This window comes from Ictidomys tridecemlineatus, unplaced genomic scaffold (assembly GCF_052094955.1).
Source record: "Ictidomys tridecemlineatus isolate mIctTri1 unplaced genomic scaffold, mIctTri1.hap1 Scaffold_354, whole genome shotgun sequence".
Lineage (NCBI taxonomy): Eukaryota > Metazoa > Chordata > Mammalia > Rodentia > Sciuridae > Ictidomys > Ictidomys tridecemlineatus.
In genome coordinates, this window is record NW_027522423.1 from 111,358 (window position 1) to 127,926 (window position 16,569).

General features: G+C 32.2%; 1 protein-coding gene across 2 annotated transcripts in view; it reads right to left on the minus strand.

Annotated features, from left to right (window-relative positions):
• Positions 1-2,281: 2,281 nt before the first annotated feature.
• Positions 2,282-16,569, minus strand: part of LOC144373327 (ankyrin repeat domain-containing protein 26-like) — a 40,012-nt gene continuing 25,724 nt past the window's right edge. For both annotated transcript variants that reach the window (XM_078036418.1, XM_078036417.1), the window contains exons 14-17: positions 15,394-16,215; positions 9,427-9,699; positions 8,583-8,753; positions 2,282-4,233 (exon numbers count right to left, since the gene is read on the minus strand). In XM_078036418.1, the coding sequence (XP_077892544.1) occupies positions 8,616-8,753; positions 9,427-9,699; positions 15,394-16,215 (1,233 nt within the window). In that variant the 3' untranslated portion in view covers positions 2,282-4,233; positions 8,583-8,615. The remainder of the gene's footprint in view (positions 4,234-8,582; positions 8,754-9,426; positions 9,700-15,393; positions 16,216-16,569) is intronic.

The window sequence follows — 16,569 nt, forward strand, 5'->3', positions numbered from 1 at the left end:
TTGGTACAGTGCCTCATGCCCTTAATCCCAGCATGGTAGAGGTGGAAGGAAGCAGAGCATCCTAAATTGGAAGCCAGCCTGGGCACTTAGTGTCTCAAAATTAAAAGTGGTCATTTAAAAAGGATGGTGTGTACAGCTCAGTGGTGGAGTACCCCTGGGTTCCATCCCCAGTACTGGGGGTCAGGGAGATTGAGAACCACAAATTTAATGATCATTTGTATTTTCAATTATATATTTGATAGATTTTTTCCTAATATTTAATTTATTGTCATTTATTTTTTATTGTTTAGTATTTCTTAATACTTTTAAAACTGTAGTTTTTGACATTCTTGTTTCTTAACAGAAACACTAAGAAACTTAATTTTCTAGGCCCCATAGATTTTACAGGATAGCATGGCTCTGTGTTATGGCTTTTATTGATGTGCTCCTTGAACTAGTTTGCCTTTGGTTGAGAATTTTAGTTTCAAACTTCTCTCTCCTGGTGGCTGCACACAGGGGAAGAGCTTCACCAGCAAGCCCAGTTAAGTATTTCAGGGCTTTGTCACCCTTGCTGTGGATACACTCTCTCCAAACACTTAGCTTTCTAGGAAGAAAGCTGTGGAATTCTATCAAAAGTACATAAACTTTTTTTCCACCTGGTTTCTGCACTGTAGGTTCTTTGATGTTCAACGGTGTTTCCTTTCTCAATGTGACTAATTATCAAAATATGCCACCAGATCTGTGTCACAGTAGACAGAAAACAGTTCCCTAAAAATCCAGAATATTGGAGCTATGTTCTCCTTTCTCTGACACCAAAAGGGGAAAACTGAGAATTGGGCAGTTTCTCCTGATCATACTGGTGTGTCAACTTGGGGGAAAAGCTGATCTGTGAGAAAGGCAAAAGTTTTCCTTTACCATTTAGTGAGGCTATTCTTGGTTTTGCCCTCTATCTCCAGTTCTTATTAGTTTTACTACAACTATTTGGCTGGGTATTGAGGCTGTTTATATACATTTATGTGTGGTTGTGGGAAAGAGAAATCATTTGTATAGCTGTTTTGGTGGAGTCTAAACTCCCTTCATCCACTTGGGAGTTCTTGTTATTAGAAGTGGAAATGTTCCATTGATGAATGAGTAATTGTAAAATTAAGTGCATGAAATTAAGTGTAGATGTGTTAAAAGTTAAATTCAATGGTAACTTTGGAAAAAGTAATTCTTGGAGTTATGCAGGAAGAGAAAAACACAAGAGCGAGATTCACAAATGAATGGAAGACTTGGGATATGGCTTAGGGTAGAGCATATTCTGGATTAGATTGGAATATCATCAATCAATCAATCAATCAATAAAATAAAAAAAACGGATTTTAATTTAGTGTTTGCAGACCCTCCTTTTGAAAGACATTGTATCTAAGTGGAATAATGGAGAATAATCTTTGTTCTTCTTTAACTGTATTTTTCAATCTTTACATAATGATCATATGTAAAACTTTGAACATTTTAAAAATTACATATGTAACACCAAAAATGCTAAAAAATAAATTGATAAAAATTTAATCTACAGTAACCATGAAAATTTCTTCCTGATTTATTAAATAAACTGAGTATTAATTTTCTCATTCTTAATGATAACACAGGGCTGGGGTTGTTTTTCAGTGTAAGAGAATTTTTCTAGCATGGATGAGGCATTGTTTTTGATACTCAGCACTACATATAAATAAATAAATAAAGGTATTTATTTTTAAAAGATAAGTTTCAAGGGCAGATATGCAAAGTGCTTATTAATATTGAAATGGTGAAATCAATAACAAAACCTGAGGGCAAATTCAGAAAATATTCTTATTTCATAAACTGAATTGTACAGGAAATCTGTAGAAGAATGATTATTATATTTGCAGATTTTAGGCTGTGACCACAGAGAACTTCTGGTCCACAAAGCCTAAAGTCTTCATGATGTGCTCCTCTAAAGAAATATTTGCAAATTCCATTGGTATTAATTTTAATATCACCAAATATATTGACATATTGATAGAACAGGGATCCCTATGTGCAATCTACCAGCAGCATTCAGGTTAACTTGAGAGTCAAATATTTGAGCATTTATCCACTGGTTATGAAAATTAAAATCTAATTATAAACTGAAGAAAAATCTATAGAACTACTACTGAAATACATCATTCAAAAATCAAAATCAAAGATATCATGAATAGCCCAGAAATGCTAAAGGAACCATCCCAGATTAAAAAAAAAAAAAAAAAAAAACAGAAGAAACAAGACCACTGGACACAGTGAATAATTGATATTAAAATTTCCCCAAATTGGATTTATTTTGGTTCAAAGACAATTGTTAAAATAATTGTCAAATTTTGAATAAGATTTGTAGAGTAGATATTCACAATATAGTTTACTTATTTTGATCATTGCACCATAGTTACAGAGATAATTTCTCATTTTTAGATAATGTGAGTTTTTTTATTTACAAATAAAAAGACATTGTGTGCATCTTGCAAATGTTTCAGAGATAAAAACTGTTATGTACGTAGACTTATCTAGAAATAAAGAATAACATTTAGGGAATGTTTCTTATGAATTCCTTTCACTGCTGTCTTAAATCTTCTATAAATCTGAGATTATCAAAATAGAACATTTCTGAAAGAAAAATAAATTCTTAAAATATTAACAAGTAACAGCAAACACAATAAAATAAACCATGAATCTGTATAGATATAATAAATGAACAAATTTAGTGGTGAATGATACACATTTATATTTATATTAATATGTATAGTCTCAAACTATCTTCACACAAATAATAATTACAAAGTAAAATCCTGCAAATACCACATTAATGACCAATATTAACATCAGCAGTAATGAGGATATTATAGGTCACAAGATGTGATTCAAAGTGAAAATCATAGAATTGATTTCTGTGGTACTCTTGCCAAAAATATGTAATCTAGCTCCAATCGATTTTAAGCACATTCTACAAGCTTTCCCTCTGAAAAATTTAAGGTCATGAAGGTTAAGAAAAGACTAAGGAATATTTAATTCAGAAGGCATCTATAAAATAAAACAATTAAGTTCATTTCATGTCTCTGAAGGAAATATTTTTTTATAAAGAACAATATTAGGCTACTAGAAAAACATGAAAATAATTTGAGGATTAAGTGGTCCAAGGCATTATGATAGAATGTATAAGTGTTGATTTGAGAAACAGCATTTGTTTAATGTGTGGTGTTTTTTTTTTTTTTTTTTTTTGCTTTTTTTCTTTATACAATCTTGGAAAATATTAGTGAAGTTGCAGGTTCTAATGCAAAGTACTTTTTCCCACTGAAGCATTTTAAAATGAATTGTTAACTATGCCATCTTTCATGATAGGTTTAGTATTTCCTACAAGTCAGAACATGCTAGATAACAATATAACCTTTATAATGAAACTGATACAATTAACAACTATGCTGTTACCTGTTAATATTTGAAAAATATACTCATAATAAATGAATGTTGAATTGTAGTTATCTAGCATGTTCTGACTTGTACAAAATACTAAAAATATCATAAATGATAGCATTATGTAAGCAATTCAATTTAAAATGCTTCAGCAGACAAAAGTACTTTATATTAGAACCTGTAAATTTACTATTATTTCCCAAGATTGTATAAACAAAGAGAAAAGGAAAAAAAAGAAGATAAAACACTAAGCAAATATTCTTATTAGAAAAATTAATAAGTCAGTGCCTGAAATATAAATTTAAAGATGGCAGTATAATAATTGCAATACATTAATCCATTATGAATATAGTAACCAGCATGTAAAAATAATGTTGCCTAATTCTCTGGACCCATATTCACTGATATAATATAAATAATCCATCATTAATGTGATATTTAGATCTTCCAAATTAGTGTTGACTTGGTTGCTGAATTGAGCTTAAATGTTAACATTTAGATAGTCTGAAAACACATCTAATAAAAACTGGTTTGCACTTGCACTTCACATTTTCTTACAGATATAAACAATTTTCATATTTTGATAATTTCATTATATGTTACACACATCCATTTCAATAAAGTATTTACATCATACATTTCATAAATATGTAAATATTATATTAACAGTCTGAAAAACACAATATTAGCTTTCATATTTTTTTTCTTAAAATCTCTGTATATCTTTATGATGTTTCCAAAAGTAAATCTTGTCTTGTCTTATTAGTAATTCTTAAGGCAGAAGCTCCCATGGTCAGGATTCAAATCCTGCAGCAAGAGAAAAAGAATTATATTTTTTCTCAAACATTTTATAAGTATAAGTCAGTGAAGAAGTTTAGAACTTTTCATTGTTTATAAGAAGAAAAAAAGATATGTCCACAATACAAAATCACTATGGAATGCAGTACGCCCATATTTTCATACACAATTGTCATTATGACTGAGTATCAGAGCTTTGGGTTTTCCATCCCTTATGCATAAATTTGACAACCATATGCTAGGGTATTCTGGCAAGAACTGGGATGACAACATGGAGATGATAATGGACACCTCTCAACAGTCATATACAATAGCTTCAAAAGCAGACAATCGGGCAATTTCCATACAGAGTCATTGGCATTAGGACAAGGATAAAACAGGTTACCACTGGAACACTTAGAAGGGACTTCTGTCCCAAATTTGTGTCAGTGTTTGAGGTCCTTCAATGGAAGTGATACATGAGTTAACACCTGAAGTAAAAGGAGAAATTGTGAGAGAAAGGGAAGAGGTGCATGCAGACACTGCAGACACCGAGATGAGAAAGAACACTTGTGGAATCACAGTGGTCCAGTGTCACTAGAATCTAGAGCAAAGTGCCATAAAGCAAGTGAGATGAGATAGCCTGAGTAACCTGACAAAAATCCAGTTGTTTGGATATTTTAATTTTTGGCTAAGAAATTTCATACTTTTATTGAGGCAAATGTAAACTAATGACAGAGTCATGAAAGGGTATTTTAAATGTGTGACTGTTACTTAGTCAGTCTGGGATTTTGGCCATAAACCACAGAAAATGGGTGATGCCATTTTTTCCCACAAAAGAATGTCAGTGTATAGGCTGACAGTTTCATAGTGGGGCAGAAGTGGGAAAAAAGCAGTTTCACACTTAAGGTCTTTAATTTGTTGATATTCAGAATTGGAAAAAATACATAGCTCTTTAATTGTAATTGATTTCAGAAGTTATGACCAGCAGTTTTTAAACATTTGGTTCATTATAGATGTGCACTTGATGAGTTATGTGGTAAATACTTCCAACTCTTATATAAATATCACCATGTAGAGTGTTCTTTGTATAAAACTCTTCTCTTACTAATTCCCCAAATAGGGTCTAAAATATATTATTGAACATAGTAAGTATGTTGTAGTGATAAAAATAAGGTGGTGTCTAATGCCTTTACACATTTGATGTGAAAACAAATGATTTTGACTGACAGAATTCCCATTCCTGTCTTCATGTTCTATTTTTAAAGAAAATTATTTTAAACAAAAATTTTTACTGGTGGATTTGACTATATATAATAGAGGAATTGATTATGACATATTCACAGATGCACATAAAATAATTTGATCACTCTTCCTCTCTAGTAGTTTTTTTCCTCTCCTTCTCCCTTCACCTTTGAAGGCATTGTGTAGTGATTACGGAGACATATCTTTGAAACGTGATGAAAGAGTTTAAAAAACACTCTTCTATTCAGGCTAGCATGATATGGCAAACTAATGTTCCACAAGGAAATGTAGAACTATTACATTAAGTTTTAAATAAACTAGCTTAGGCATAAGTAAAAAAGAAACACCACTTTCTCCCAGAAATACATTGGAAAAAGAGTTGCCTCCCAAATCCCCTTTGCATTGTGTCTACATTCATACACAATTTATCATTGTTTTGTAAATGGTAAATTATCTCATTTTTTTTCTGGTAAGAACTAATAAGAACAACTTATACTTGCATCCTGCATAACAACTAACTTTCATTCTCTTTTTGTAAACAGTCATCCAATTTCATGACTCTGAAGCACTTCAAACCCCATTCTCTCATTTTTTTTCAGAAAGATATTCATGTAAGCTAAGAAACTGAAAAAAATATATCAGCTATTAAATTAAATTGTAATTTATATGTTAAAATTATTTCTTTCTGTCATAACTATTTAACTTCAGCATTGTTTTATAAAGCTTAGATTTGTTCTCCTGTGATTTTTTAGGTCAAAATGCCAAATAAAAGAATAAGGTTGAGGCCACATTTAATATAGATATGCATGGCTTTACTATGTGTTAAGAAGTTCATCAAAACACCATTGAAGCAGGGTGTGATGGCACATGCCTGTAATCACAGTGGCTTAAGAGGATGAGACAGGACAGTCTTGAATTCAAAGCTAGTTTCAGCAACCGTGAGGCCTAAGCAACTCACTGAGACCCTGTCTCTAAATAAAACATGAATAGGTTTGGGGATGTGGCTCAGTGGTCAAGTGTCCCTGAGTACAATCCCTGGTGCAAAGAAACAAACAACCAAAAATAAATAAATAAATAAAACCATGGAAGCTCTAAACCAAGGTGCAATGAAAGCAAGATGGTATCTTTTATTTGTTCATTTTCAAGCAGATATTTCATTATTGTAATAATACCCCTGATAAAAAAAATTGTCAAATATTATAGAAATATCTTCAAATGGGTTCAAAATAGCTCGACATTGTTTTGCTTATTAGCTCTTAAAAATATAGCTCATCATTTTTGGACTAATATTTGACTCGCTCAAATGAAGTCTTAGTATGAAGGAAATCACTGGGTTATACTGAAGGGCTCCTGTTCTACAATGCAACTCTAACCCTAACCTAACCCTAACCCTCACCCAACCCACGCCAGGGAGTTGGGGACAGCACTCAGTGTGGAAAAGTGAAATGAATCTGATCAAATTTTTTTGTGAATCCATATGAAGATATCACAGTGGATTACACCTTCATGTATATTCATAATGCATAATTCAAAAAGAAACTTAAAAACTGCAAATAAGTATAAGATCAGTAGAGCAGAAGAAAGAGAACACAGGGAGGAAGAAGGGGAGATAAAGTGGAAGTACTGGTCACTGAATTAGAGCACATTATATTTCATGCTTGTTTAATTATTTCAAAATTAACCTCAATATTATTTATGTCTAAATGCACTTTCAAAATTTTCATCAAATAAAAGAATAATTTAAATTTTCCATAACAGTAAGTGGAGGGATCCTTGCTCAGTGGTAGAGTAATTGCCTACACATGTGAGGCACTGGGTTCAATCCTCAGCACCACATAAAATAAAGAAAATATATAACTAAAAAAATATTTTAAAAAGAGAGTAGGTAGAAATTCTCCATATGTGGGCACAACACTAAAAGAATCAGAACAGAGACAGTGTATGCAATTATGGGTTTGTAATTTCTCTAAAGAAGTGTACATATTTCTAGGGGGCTTCAAACTTCCAATTAAAGCAATGTTGGTGGAAGAGAGACAGAAATCAGCGATGTATAACTTTGCAGGTAACAATGTTGCCTTCTTGAAAGACTCTCCTTGGAAGATTCTTGAGGATGCCATTAGCAATATGGATATTTTAAAGATAAATATAGCAGATGATGTATATCTTAGTTATTTGACTACCAAAGCCATTTTACTATGTTGAAGTATATTAAATCATCATGGTTTCCTTAAACACATGCAACTAGAAAATTTTAGTAAAGCTAGAAAGATTCATATTTAGTGAACCAGTTCAAGGACTTAAAGAATGTTCCTTGAAGATATTGTCAAGCATTTATTACCATCATATGTATATTCTACCTATTACCTAGATAAATTAAGCATTTGACAATGAGACAATTCAGAGCAACAGCCACTGGTTCAGAACAAGACAGGTGAGTGGGTGATCTAGATAGATTAAAGCTGCTGCCTAGAAAGTTGGCCCATGAATTTGTTACCAGGGCTTCAGGAGACTGCCCATTCATTCTGTCATTCACAGGCCCCAACACTTATCATCAGAATATTTTAACCACTTTGCAGGTTATACTTCCCATCATCACAAGTATGACAATGTAGAGGGGAAAAACTATATAGAACATTTTGTCTCTAGATACCATGTAAGGATAATATTTAAAAATTAAAATAAAAATCAGTTAATCTGTCAGGTGTCAGAATGTGCTCAGAGTGTAGTTACAGCAACACTGGACACTTAAGGTTTCAGTTATAATCTTTCAAAAATTGTGAAACTTGGTTCATGTTTCCATGTAGAAGCAGTTTTGTCACAATATAACTATGTGAATCACAAAACTTCAAAAATACTTAACTAAAAGTCTAATAGACCAGATTACATATAGGAGAACACTAAGGGAAGAAAGCTTAATAGTTTACCTTCAGATGTAAAATGCAAAGGTGAGTGAAAGATAAACTTCCTAGACTAATATTTCAAGAGTACATTCATTTCCTAACATTACTTCCACAAATTATAGGGTCTAGTTTGCTTTTGCATGCTACCGATCTCATCAACCTGTCTCAAAGTTATGCAGTAGACACAAATTAAGGAGACTAAGTTGCTCTCTTTCAATCTAGGTTTTGACATACTTGTGGAATCTGGATTGTTCTATATGGAAGTGCCTATATTCTCTCAGTTGCATTTCTTAGAATTTTCAGTTCAGATTCCAGATGGCTAATTCTGAGTTCCATCTGACTTCTTATTGAAGTAAAATTAGTCTTTCTGAACTGCTCTGTAATTTCCGGAGCTGCTTCTTGTGTCTAAAGAACATAAAAAGAATATATTTTAAAAATAATTAGAACCCAAATAATTATTATGTAGTTATTTTATTTACTTCTGAGTCAAAAATTCAGACAGCAATTTTAAAAGTGAAGAAAAAAATATTAGACTGTAAACTTCTGTCATCAGTATCAATTACATTAAATCTGAACCAATAATAATTGAGTTCTTCCTCTCCCCCTTTCCTCCCTCATTCCCTGCCCTCCTCCTCCTCTTTTCTACTGCAAATGGAACCCAGGGCGTTGCACAGGCTAGGCTATCTACCATTGATCTGTGCTCAAAGTAATGAATCATTCTCACATTAGCACTCAGATCATCCGATAATTTAAAGAATAATAGAATCAATTCAAAATATGAAAGTTGAAAATTTTAACTTAACAATTCAAAAGTATATTTCTACATCATATTTTTTTCTCCTCATTGTCTTACTTATGCCCACTATTATCAAATATCCAACAGTTATCTGATGAAAATTATTACTCAGATCAAATTAGCTGAAAGGATGATGTAAATTGTGGTATTTGAAGGGGCATCAAATGTCTTCCCTCAAGAGATATAGAATACACCTATGATACGTATATCCAAAATAGTTTACGATGAAATGAATTAAAGCAAACTGCAGATAAGTAAGATAGCCTGTAAAATCAGAAATACTTGTTTTTGCTTCTCCTCTAAATCCCATCTTGCTCGATGTTCAATGTCACATTCCCATCGTACTCCTTGGCCTCGTTCTACTCGAGTGCTCCGTGTGTGCCTTGGAAAGTTTACTACATTTTCTTCCAACTTTTTTTGATTCCTTTCTATTTTTTCAAATGTATCTTGTATACTTTTTATAAAAAACAAGTTCTGCATAAAACATTCATAGTTTGTTCTCAAATGTAAGTGCTTTGAAGATGCATTTTTCATCTTTGCAGTGAGATCATCCATCTGCATGAATAAAAGAAGTATGAAAAAACACAATATGAAAATAAGATACTGAAAATACTCGACACAAACTCAACAAATTTTACATAAATTCAACTGCAACAAAACATAATCTATACCAGCATTATGAAGAGTAGATTGAGTTTCTATAACAAGGTATATTAGCTTTTCAGTTGGTAAGGATTTCACATCTATAAATCCCAATTCTGGCTACATAATAAATGTTGAGGAAATCTATATAGAAGATGATTTTTCCCATACTGAATTTACTATTGGGTTAAGTGAATTTAATTTTATATTTTGTCACTGAAATATAGTTAGAATAAAAGTCTTAACAGGCCAATCTACTAACAAAAAATATTGATTGATATCAAATAGTAATTTTGTTAAAACAACTATTAGGCATTAATATTTTCCATTCATTCTAGAATAGGTGTGGATATCAGATATTACTCTCACCTTGGGAGAATTTATATCTCAACAAGATAATCACCATGCAAACACTGTTGGTGACAGAAAAGTCAGAGAAAGTGCATGAAAAATAAAAATTCATTTTATGTGATCTCTGAATAAACATGATCAAGTGAATAAAAACAGACAAGTCAGAAAGTACAGCATGAATAAGACAGAGATATGGTACAATCGGCACAATTCATGAAGACCACAAAGAGGCAGGGTAATAAAAGCATGTCCAAATATTAACTTGTAAATAGATGCCCCTAGTCATGTAGTACTGGAGTTGTCAAGAGGTGGAAGCATTTTATGGTTTAGCAACTGATAACTGGCTAAGTGATATGGTCATAAAACAAAATTCTACAGACAACAGAAAGAAATAAAATAGTGATGCTTGCTACAACACAGAGGATCCCTGAAAAAAGTATTCTAAGTCAATGAAACTGGTAAAAAACAAAAGACCTACTGTTGTATAAATTCACTTGTATGAAATATCCATTACAGAGTAATTTTAGAGTTAGAACTATAAGCCAACTTCCAAACAAGATTTCCAAAAACCAAAAGTTAATATCAAGAATCAGAAAATGGTGGCTGGTAGTTCAGTGGTAGAGTGCTTGCTTAGCATGTGTGCAGCTCTTGGTTTGATCCTCAGCACCACACATGAATAAATAAAGATAATGTGTCCATCTACAAATAAAAATGTTTTTTAAAAGCATCAATATGGGGCTGGGGCTGGGGCTGTAGCTCAGTGGTAGAGTGCTTGCCTTCCATGTGTGAGGCATTGTGTTTGATCCTCACCACCACATAAAAATAAAGATATTGTGGTCTATGTACAACTGTTTTTAAAAAAATCAATAAATGGGTTGGTATCAAACTAAAAAACTTTCACAGCAAAGGAAACCATCAAGAATTATGAACAGAGAATCTTCAAAACGTGAAAAAATCTTTGCCATGTGCACCTCCAATAGAACATAAATCACCAGGATGTACAAATAATTCAAATTTTTTAACACCAAAAGAACACCAACCAATAATCCAATCAATAAATGGGCAAAGGAACTGAAAAGGCACTTCCCAGAAGAACATATGCAAATGGTCAGAAAATATATGAAAAAAATTCAATTAGAGAAATGCAAATGCCACACTGAGATTCCATCTCACTCGGGTCAGAATGGCAACTGAAAAGAATAAAATAATGATAGATGTTGGTGGCAGTGTGGGGAAAATGTTCACTTACACATTGCTGATGGGACTGCAAATTGGTGCAATCATTCTGGAAAGCAGTATGGAGAGTCCTCAGAAATCTTGGAATGTAACTGCCATTTGACCCACTTATCCCACTCCTTGATTTACACACAAAATCCTTAAAATCATCATACTACAGTGACACAGCCACAACAATGTCTAAAGTGGCTCAAATCACAATATTCAAGCTATGAAACCTTCAATAGATGAACAGATTTTAAAAATGTCATGTACACAGGATGGAATATTAATAAGCTGTGAGAAAGAATGAAATTATGGCATTTGCCAGTAAATGGATGGAACTGGAGATTATCATCCTAAGTGAAATAAGCCAATTCTCCAAATCCAAAGGCTGGAAGTTCTCTTTCATAAGTGAATGCTAACACAGAGTAAGGAATGTGGGAAAAAAGAATAGAAGTTCACTGAATTAAGACAAAAGGAATGGGAATGACAATGGAAACAGAAAAGACAGTAGAATAAATCTGAAACAACTTTCCTATATTCACATGTGAATACATGACCAGTGTAACTCCACATTATGTACAAATATAAAAATGTGAAGTTATAATCTATGATGTAAATATTCAAATACAGTCTACTATCATATATATCTAAAAAGAACAATAAAGAAACAGTGTACTACAGGGACATAGCCACATTAATGTTTATCGCAGCACAATTCACAATAGCTAGACTGTGGAGCCAACCTAGATGCCCTTCAATGGATGAATGAATAAAAACATGTGGCATATATACTCAATGGAATATTACTCAGCACTAAAAATAATGAGACCATGGCATTTGCAGGGAAATGAATGGCATTAGAGCAGATTATGCTAAGTGAAGTTAACCAGTCCCAAGAAAAACAAATGCCGAGTGTCTTCTCTGATATAAGGGGGGTGACTCAAAATGGGGAAGAGAGGAAGAGCATGGGAAGAAGATTATCTCTACACAGGGAAGAGGGGTGAGAGGAAAAAGGAGGGAGAAAGGGAATTGCAAGGATGGTGGAAGGAGACCTTCATTGTCATACAAAATACATGTATGAAGATGTGAGAAAAAAAATAATAGTGTTACCTTAGATTAGGTAGAGAGAAGTGATGGGAAGGGAGGGGGAGGCTGGGGAGATAGGAAGGATAGTAGAATAAAACGGACATTATTATTACCATGTGTATATATGTGAATGCATGACCAATGTGATTCTGCAACCTGTATACTCAGAAAAATGAGATATTTTATCCCATGTGATTCAAATGTATGATATATCAAGGTCATTGTATTGTCATGGGTAACTAATTAAAACAAATTTAAAAATCACATAAAAATAAAATAGAGTCTTGCCTAAAGTTAAAAAATAAATAAATAAATAAATAAAAAGTACTATGGTTTACATTTGTAAATTACTAAAATAATATATTGGTAGTTTTCTAGGACTTTGGACGTGTAGGGATTAGAAAACTGACAGCTAAGAGGTTCCAGGTTTCTTTTCAAGAACATGAAAATGTTCTAAAATTGACTATGTAAATGGTTACATAACTCTGTTAATGTACTAAGAGACACTGTATTTTACATGTTATATGGGTGAATTCGATGTCAGGTGCATTACATATATCATAAAAATGCCTTTTAAGAGAGGTACTGAAAAAAAAACTTAGCTAACATTTTTCATTGTCTAGTTTGGATAACAGTCCAGACATAATACAAATATTTATATGCTTCATAATATATCTAAATAAATGAAAAAATAAAGAAATAGCCTATGTTTTTCAATAATTAAACTAAAACCTAAACATATCTGTATTTTGAGAAAAGCATAAAAAAATTTGTACACATTTTTAAAGTCAATTTAGTAATTACTTTCAGATTTTGAATCGATGCACAAAAATGAAGTAAAAATAAAAAAATTTTCCTGAAACATTCTATTAAATAGTACCTCTATTTAGTTTTCCTTGTTGTAGAGACAGCATGAAAAGCTGCTGGGTTATAGAAAAAAGTCTCAGCTTTTCTCAGACTAGATATTTTAATGAAAGATGCTGATTTTGTAAGAGAAAAATTCTAAAAGAAAATTTTAAGTGTAAGAAATAAGTGCAGTATAAAGATGCCCAAATATAATAAAATCAATTATAATGAAAATATAAAGAAAGCTGTTCATTGAAATTAGTATCCCAGAATAACTTTTATTACTTAAGCAGGTGTTGATTTACAGACGACATGTTCAATTTTCTACATACTTGACTTGTCATTTGTCTTAGTTTCTTCATTAAATCCTGTCTTTATATTTTAAATTTATGTGAAAATGTGCTAAATCTTCTAGAGAAGCCTCTGATACACATTGTAGTTTCAGGGTACCAGCTGGCTGTTTTTCAAGACATCTTGCAACTACCTGATATTTCTGTTAATGATTTTGTTACTCAGCTCACTTTAAAATTTTATTATTATTATTGTTATTATTATTATTATTACTATTGTTATTACTATTATTATTATATAATGATGTTTACTCTGAAAAAATATCACTACATACAACAGTAAGCTGCTGTTTATTTCTGAATTCCCTTAAGAAAATAGAAGATTGTGTACTCCTGCTTAGTCACTATCACATTCCTTACACAAAAGGGTGAGCCCTGTATCTCTACATACTGCCCTTGATAAAGTTGCAATGTTTAACAAACTACTGAAATCTCAATCAAAAATGGTTACACAGGTCTCATTGGTAGTGGTGAATTCTATAGAGGTTATTATCCTTCTCTTATTAGAGACTCAAGTTAATACTCCACATCCTCACATCTTTAAAGCTTTGCTAAAATAATTCCAATATACTTTCACAAAGAATAAAGGAGATGCTAGGTAACCTGGTCTCCACCTCACTGCCTGTCCACATCTCTTAGATTTCTCACTGGTCTTCACACCACTCCTGCTTTACATAAACCCTGCCACCCTCATTAGTCTGGACATGGGGGTTCAGTGCCAAATTAATGAATTTTAGATGGCTACAATTATCTTTGTCACTATATAATAGGAATTAGGCCATGAAATGAAGAAAACTATTAGCAAGTTATCATGAATATATGCATCAAATTACAGATGAAATCAACTGTGGTTTTGCTGCAATTCATCACATTAGTCCCAATTTATGATAATGACAAATAGATGCTTTTAAAGAGGTGGACAAGACATGAATGAAAACAAAAAAAATATATCAGGACAGTTATTTTCAGATTTATGATAAACTTAAATGACTAAAAATAAATTTACCAACTAGAAATATACAAAAATATACTGAAGAAAGTCTATTACAAAATACACCATCTACATTTCAGTTCAACTGTAAAATCTGGAATAAACTGTAAAAGTAACTAATTTATTTGAAACTAGGTATGAGCATTTCCATTATGTGTTTCATTGTGATCTTCAAGTATAGCAACAAGAAGACATTAAAATTGTTATTCAGTAATGGGATGTAGCTCATTGGTAGAACATGTGTTTAGCATGTGCAAACTTTGGGTTGAATTAATAGCACCAAAATTAGATATTGTTTCAGCATTATTGAGACCATATTACTAATGTCAGCATATAAACCTACAAAAAAATCTTAACTCAACCTCTTAAATCTTTATAAGAAACAATTTCTTAAATTGAAGGGTCAGGCCCAAGTTTTAAAAATTTCCTCCTTTTTAAATATTAAAATACATTTTAACTAAGTCTTTTGTGTTTAGTTGACACATGAGTATCTATAGTTATTTTAAAATATGTACACAGTGTGTAAGAATCAGAGCAGGGAAATTGGAATACTCAGCACTTCAAACACAGATTGGTTGTGCTGCAAATGAGGTCTAAGTTATTTTGGCTGGACAACAGGTTGTAGTTCTGTGTTGATACAGAAACACATTCATAATATCTACATTTTTATATTCATCAAGATTCAACATTTAGCCATAAGCAGATATCAATTTGAGTATTCCTTTGAAGACTCTTTATAAAGATATCTTGCTTGATACTTACTTCTTCTGCTTTCTCCTTTCCATATTGATCCAGTTGTTCTTTTAAATGATTAGTTTCATTGATTAATTCCAAATATTTGTTTTCCAGCACGAGACGATATCTGTCATTCCGAGCTTGAAGATTTTTTATAACATCATAAAATTGGGTTTGGACATTAATAATTCCATCTATTTTATTTTCACCTTTGTTCTGATACTCATGCAACTGGTCTTCATGCAATGTACTTTCTCTTTGTAGTTTAGATACCTTCTCTTTAGAAGCTTCCTGCTTTCTGAGACGTTCATTCCTTATTCTTTCTTCATTTTGATACCTGTGTTCCATCTCCTTCAGTTGGCACTGTCTTTGCGTTAGGTGTCTGTTTACTTGATCTGTAGCCAAAGTCATTACTCTTGTCTGATGCAGCTCGTTTTCTAGGTCACTAGTTTTTACTTCAGACTTTGCAATCTGTTGGGAAGGAATCTCACTACTACCGTTTAGGTTAGATACATCAATATTCTTTTTTTCCTGTAAACTATCTGTTTCTGGTCTTTCTGTGCTTTGTTTTTCACTCTCAGGTGTGAAATTTTCCAATGTATTCTCAACTTTACAAATATCCAACTGTTCATTGTCCTGAAATATTTCCATAAGTGTTTCCTCATTCAATTTTTGTGTCCATGGAAGGCTGGTATTCTTTTCTCTTAAAATTTCAGTATTCTCAAAGCACTTCTTTTCCTGGTTCTGATATTTTACTGTGTCCATTCCCAATCTCTTTATAGAGACCTCATCCTTCTTCTTGTGATATTTATGCAATAGCTTTTTCTCTGTCCCATCACTAGGAGAAACCTAAATAAAACCAAGGATACATTTAGCTAGCACTCAATAAAATGATGTTTCATAATTTTCACTGAAATTAAAGAAAAACCTGTTTATTTATATGGTGAAAGGGTTTCAATAAATAGATAACCACAGAAGAAAAATTAGATGCAAACTTCTGAGATTATAAAAATATGAATTCCCAAGAGTTCAAAAGTTAATTCAAGAAGATGGATCTATGAGAGTAAAAGAAAATTATAACTTAAAGAATGTAAGAACTGCCAGGTTCAGGGGCTCATGCTTGTAATACCAGTGTCTCAGGATACTGAGGCAGGAGGATCACAGGTTCAAAGCCAGTCTTCAGCAATTCAGTGAGACCCTGAC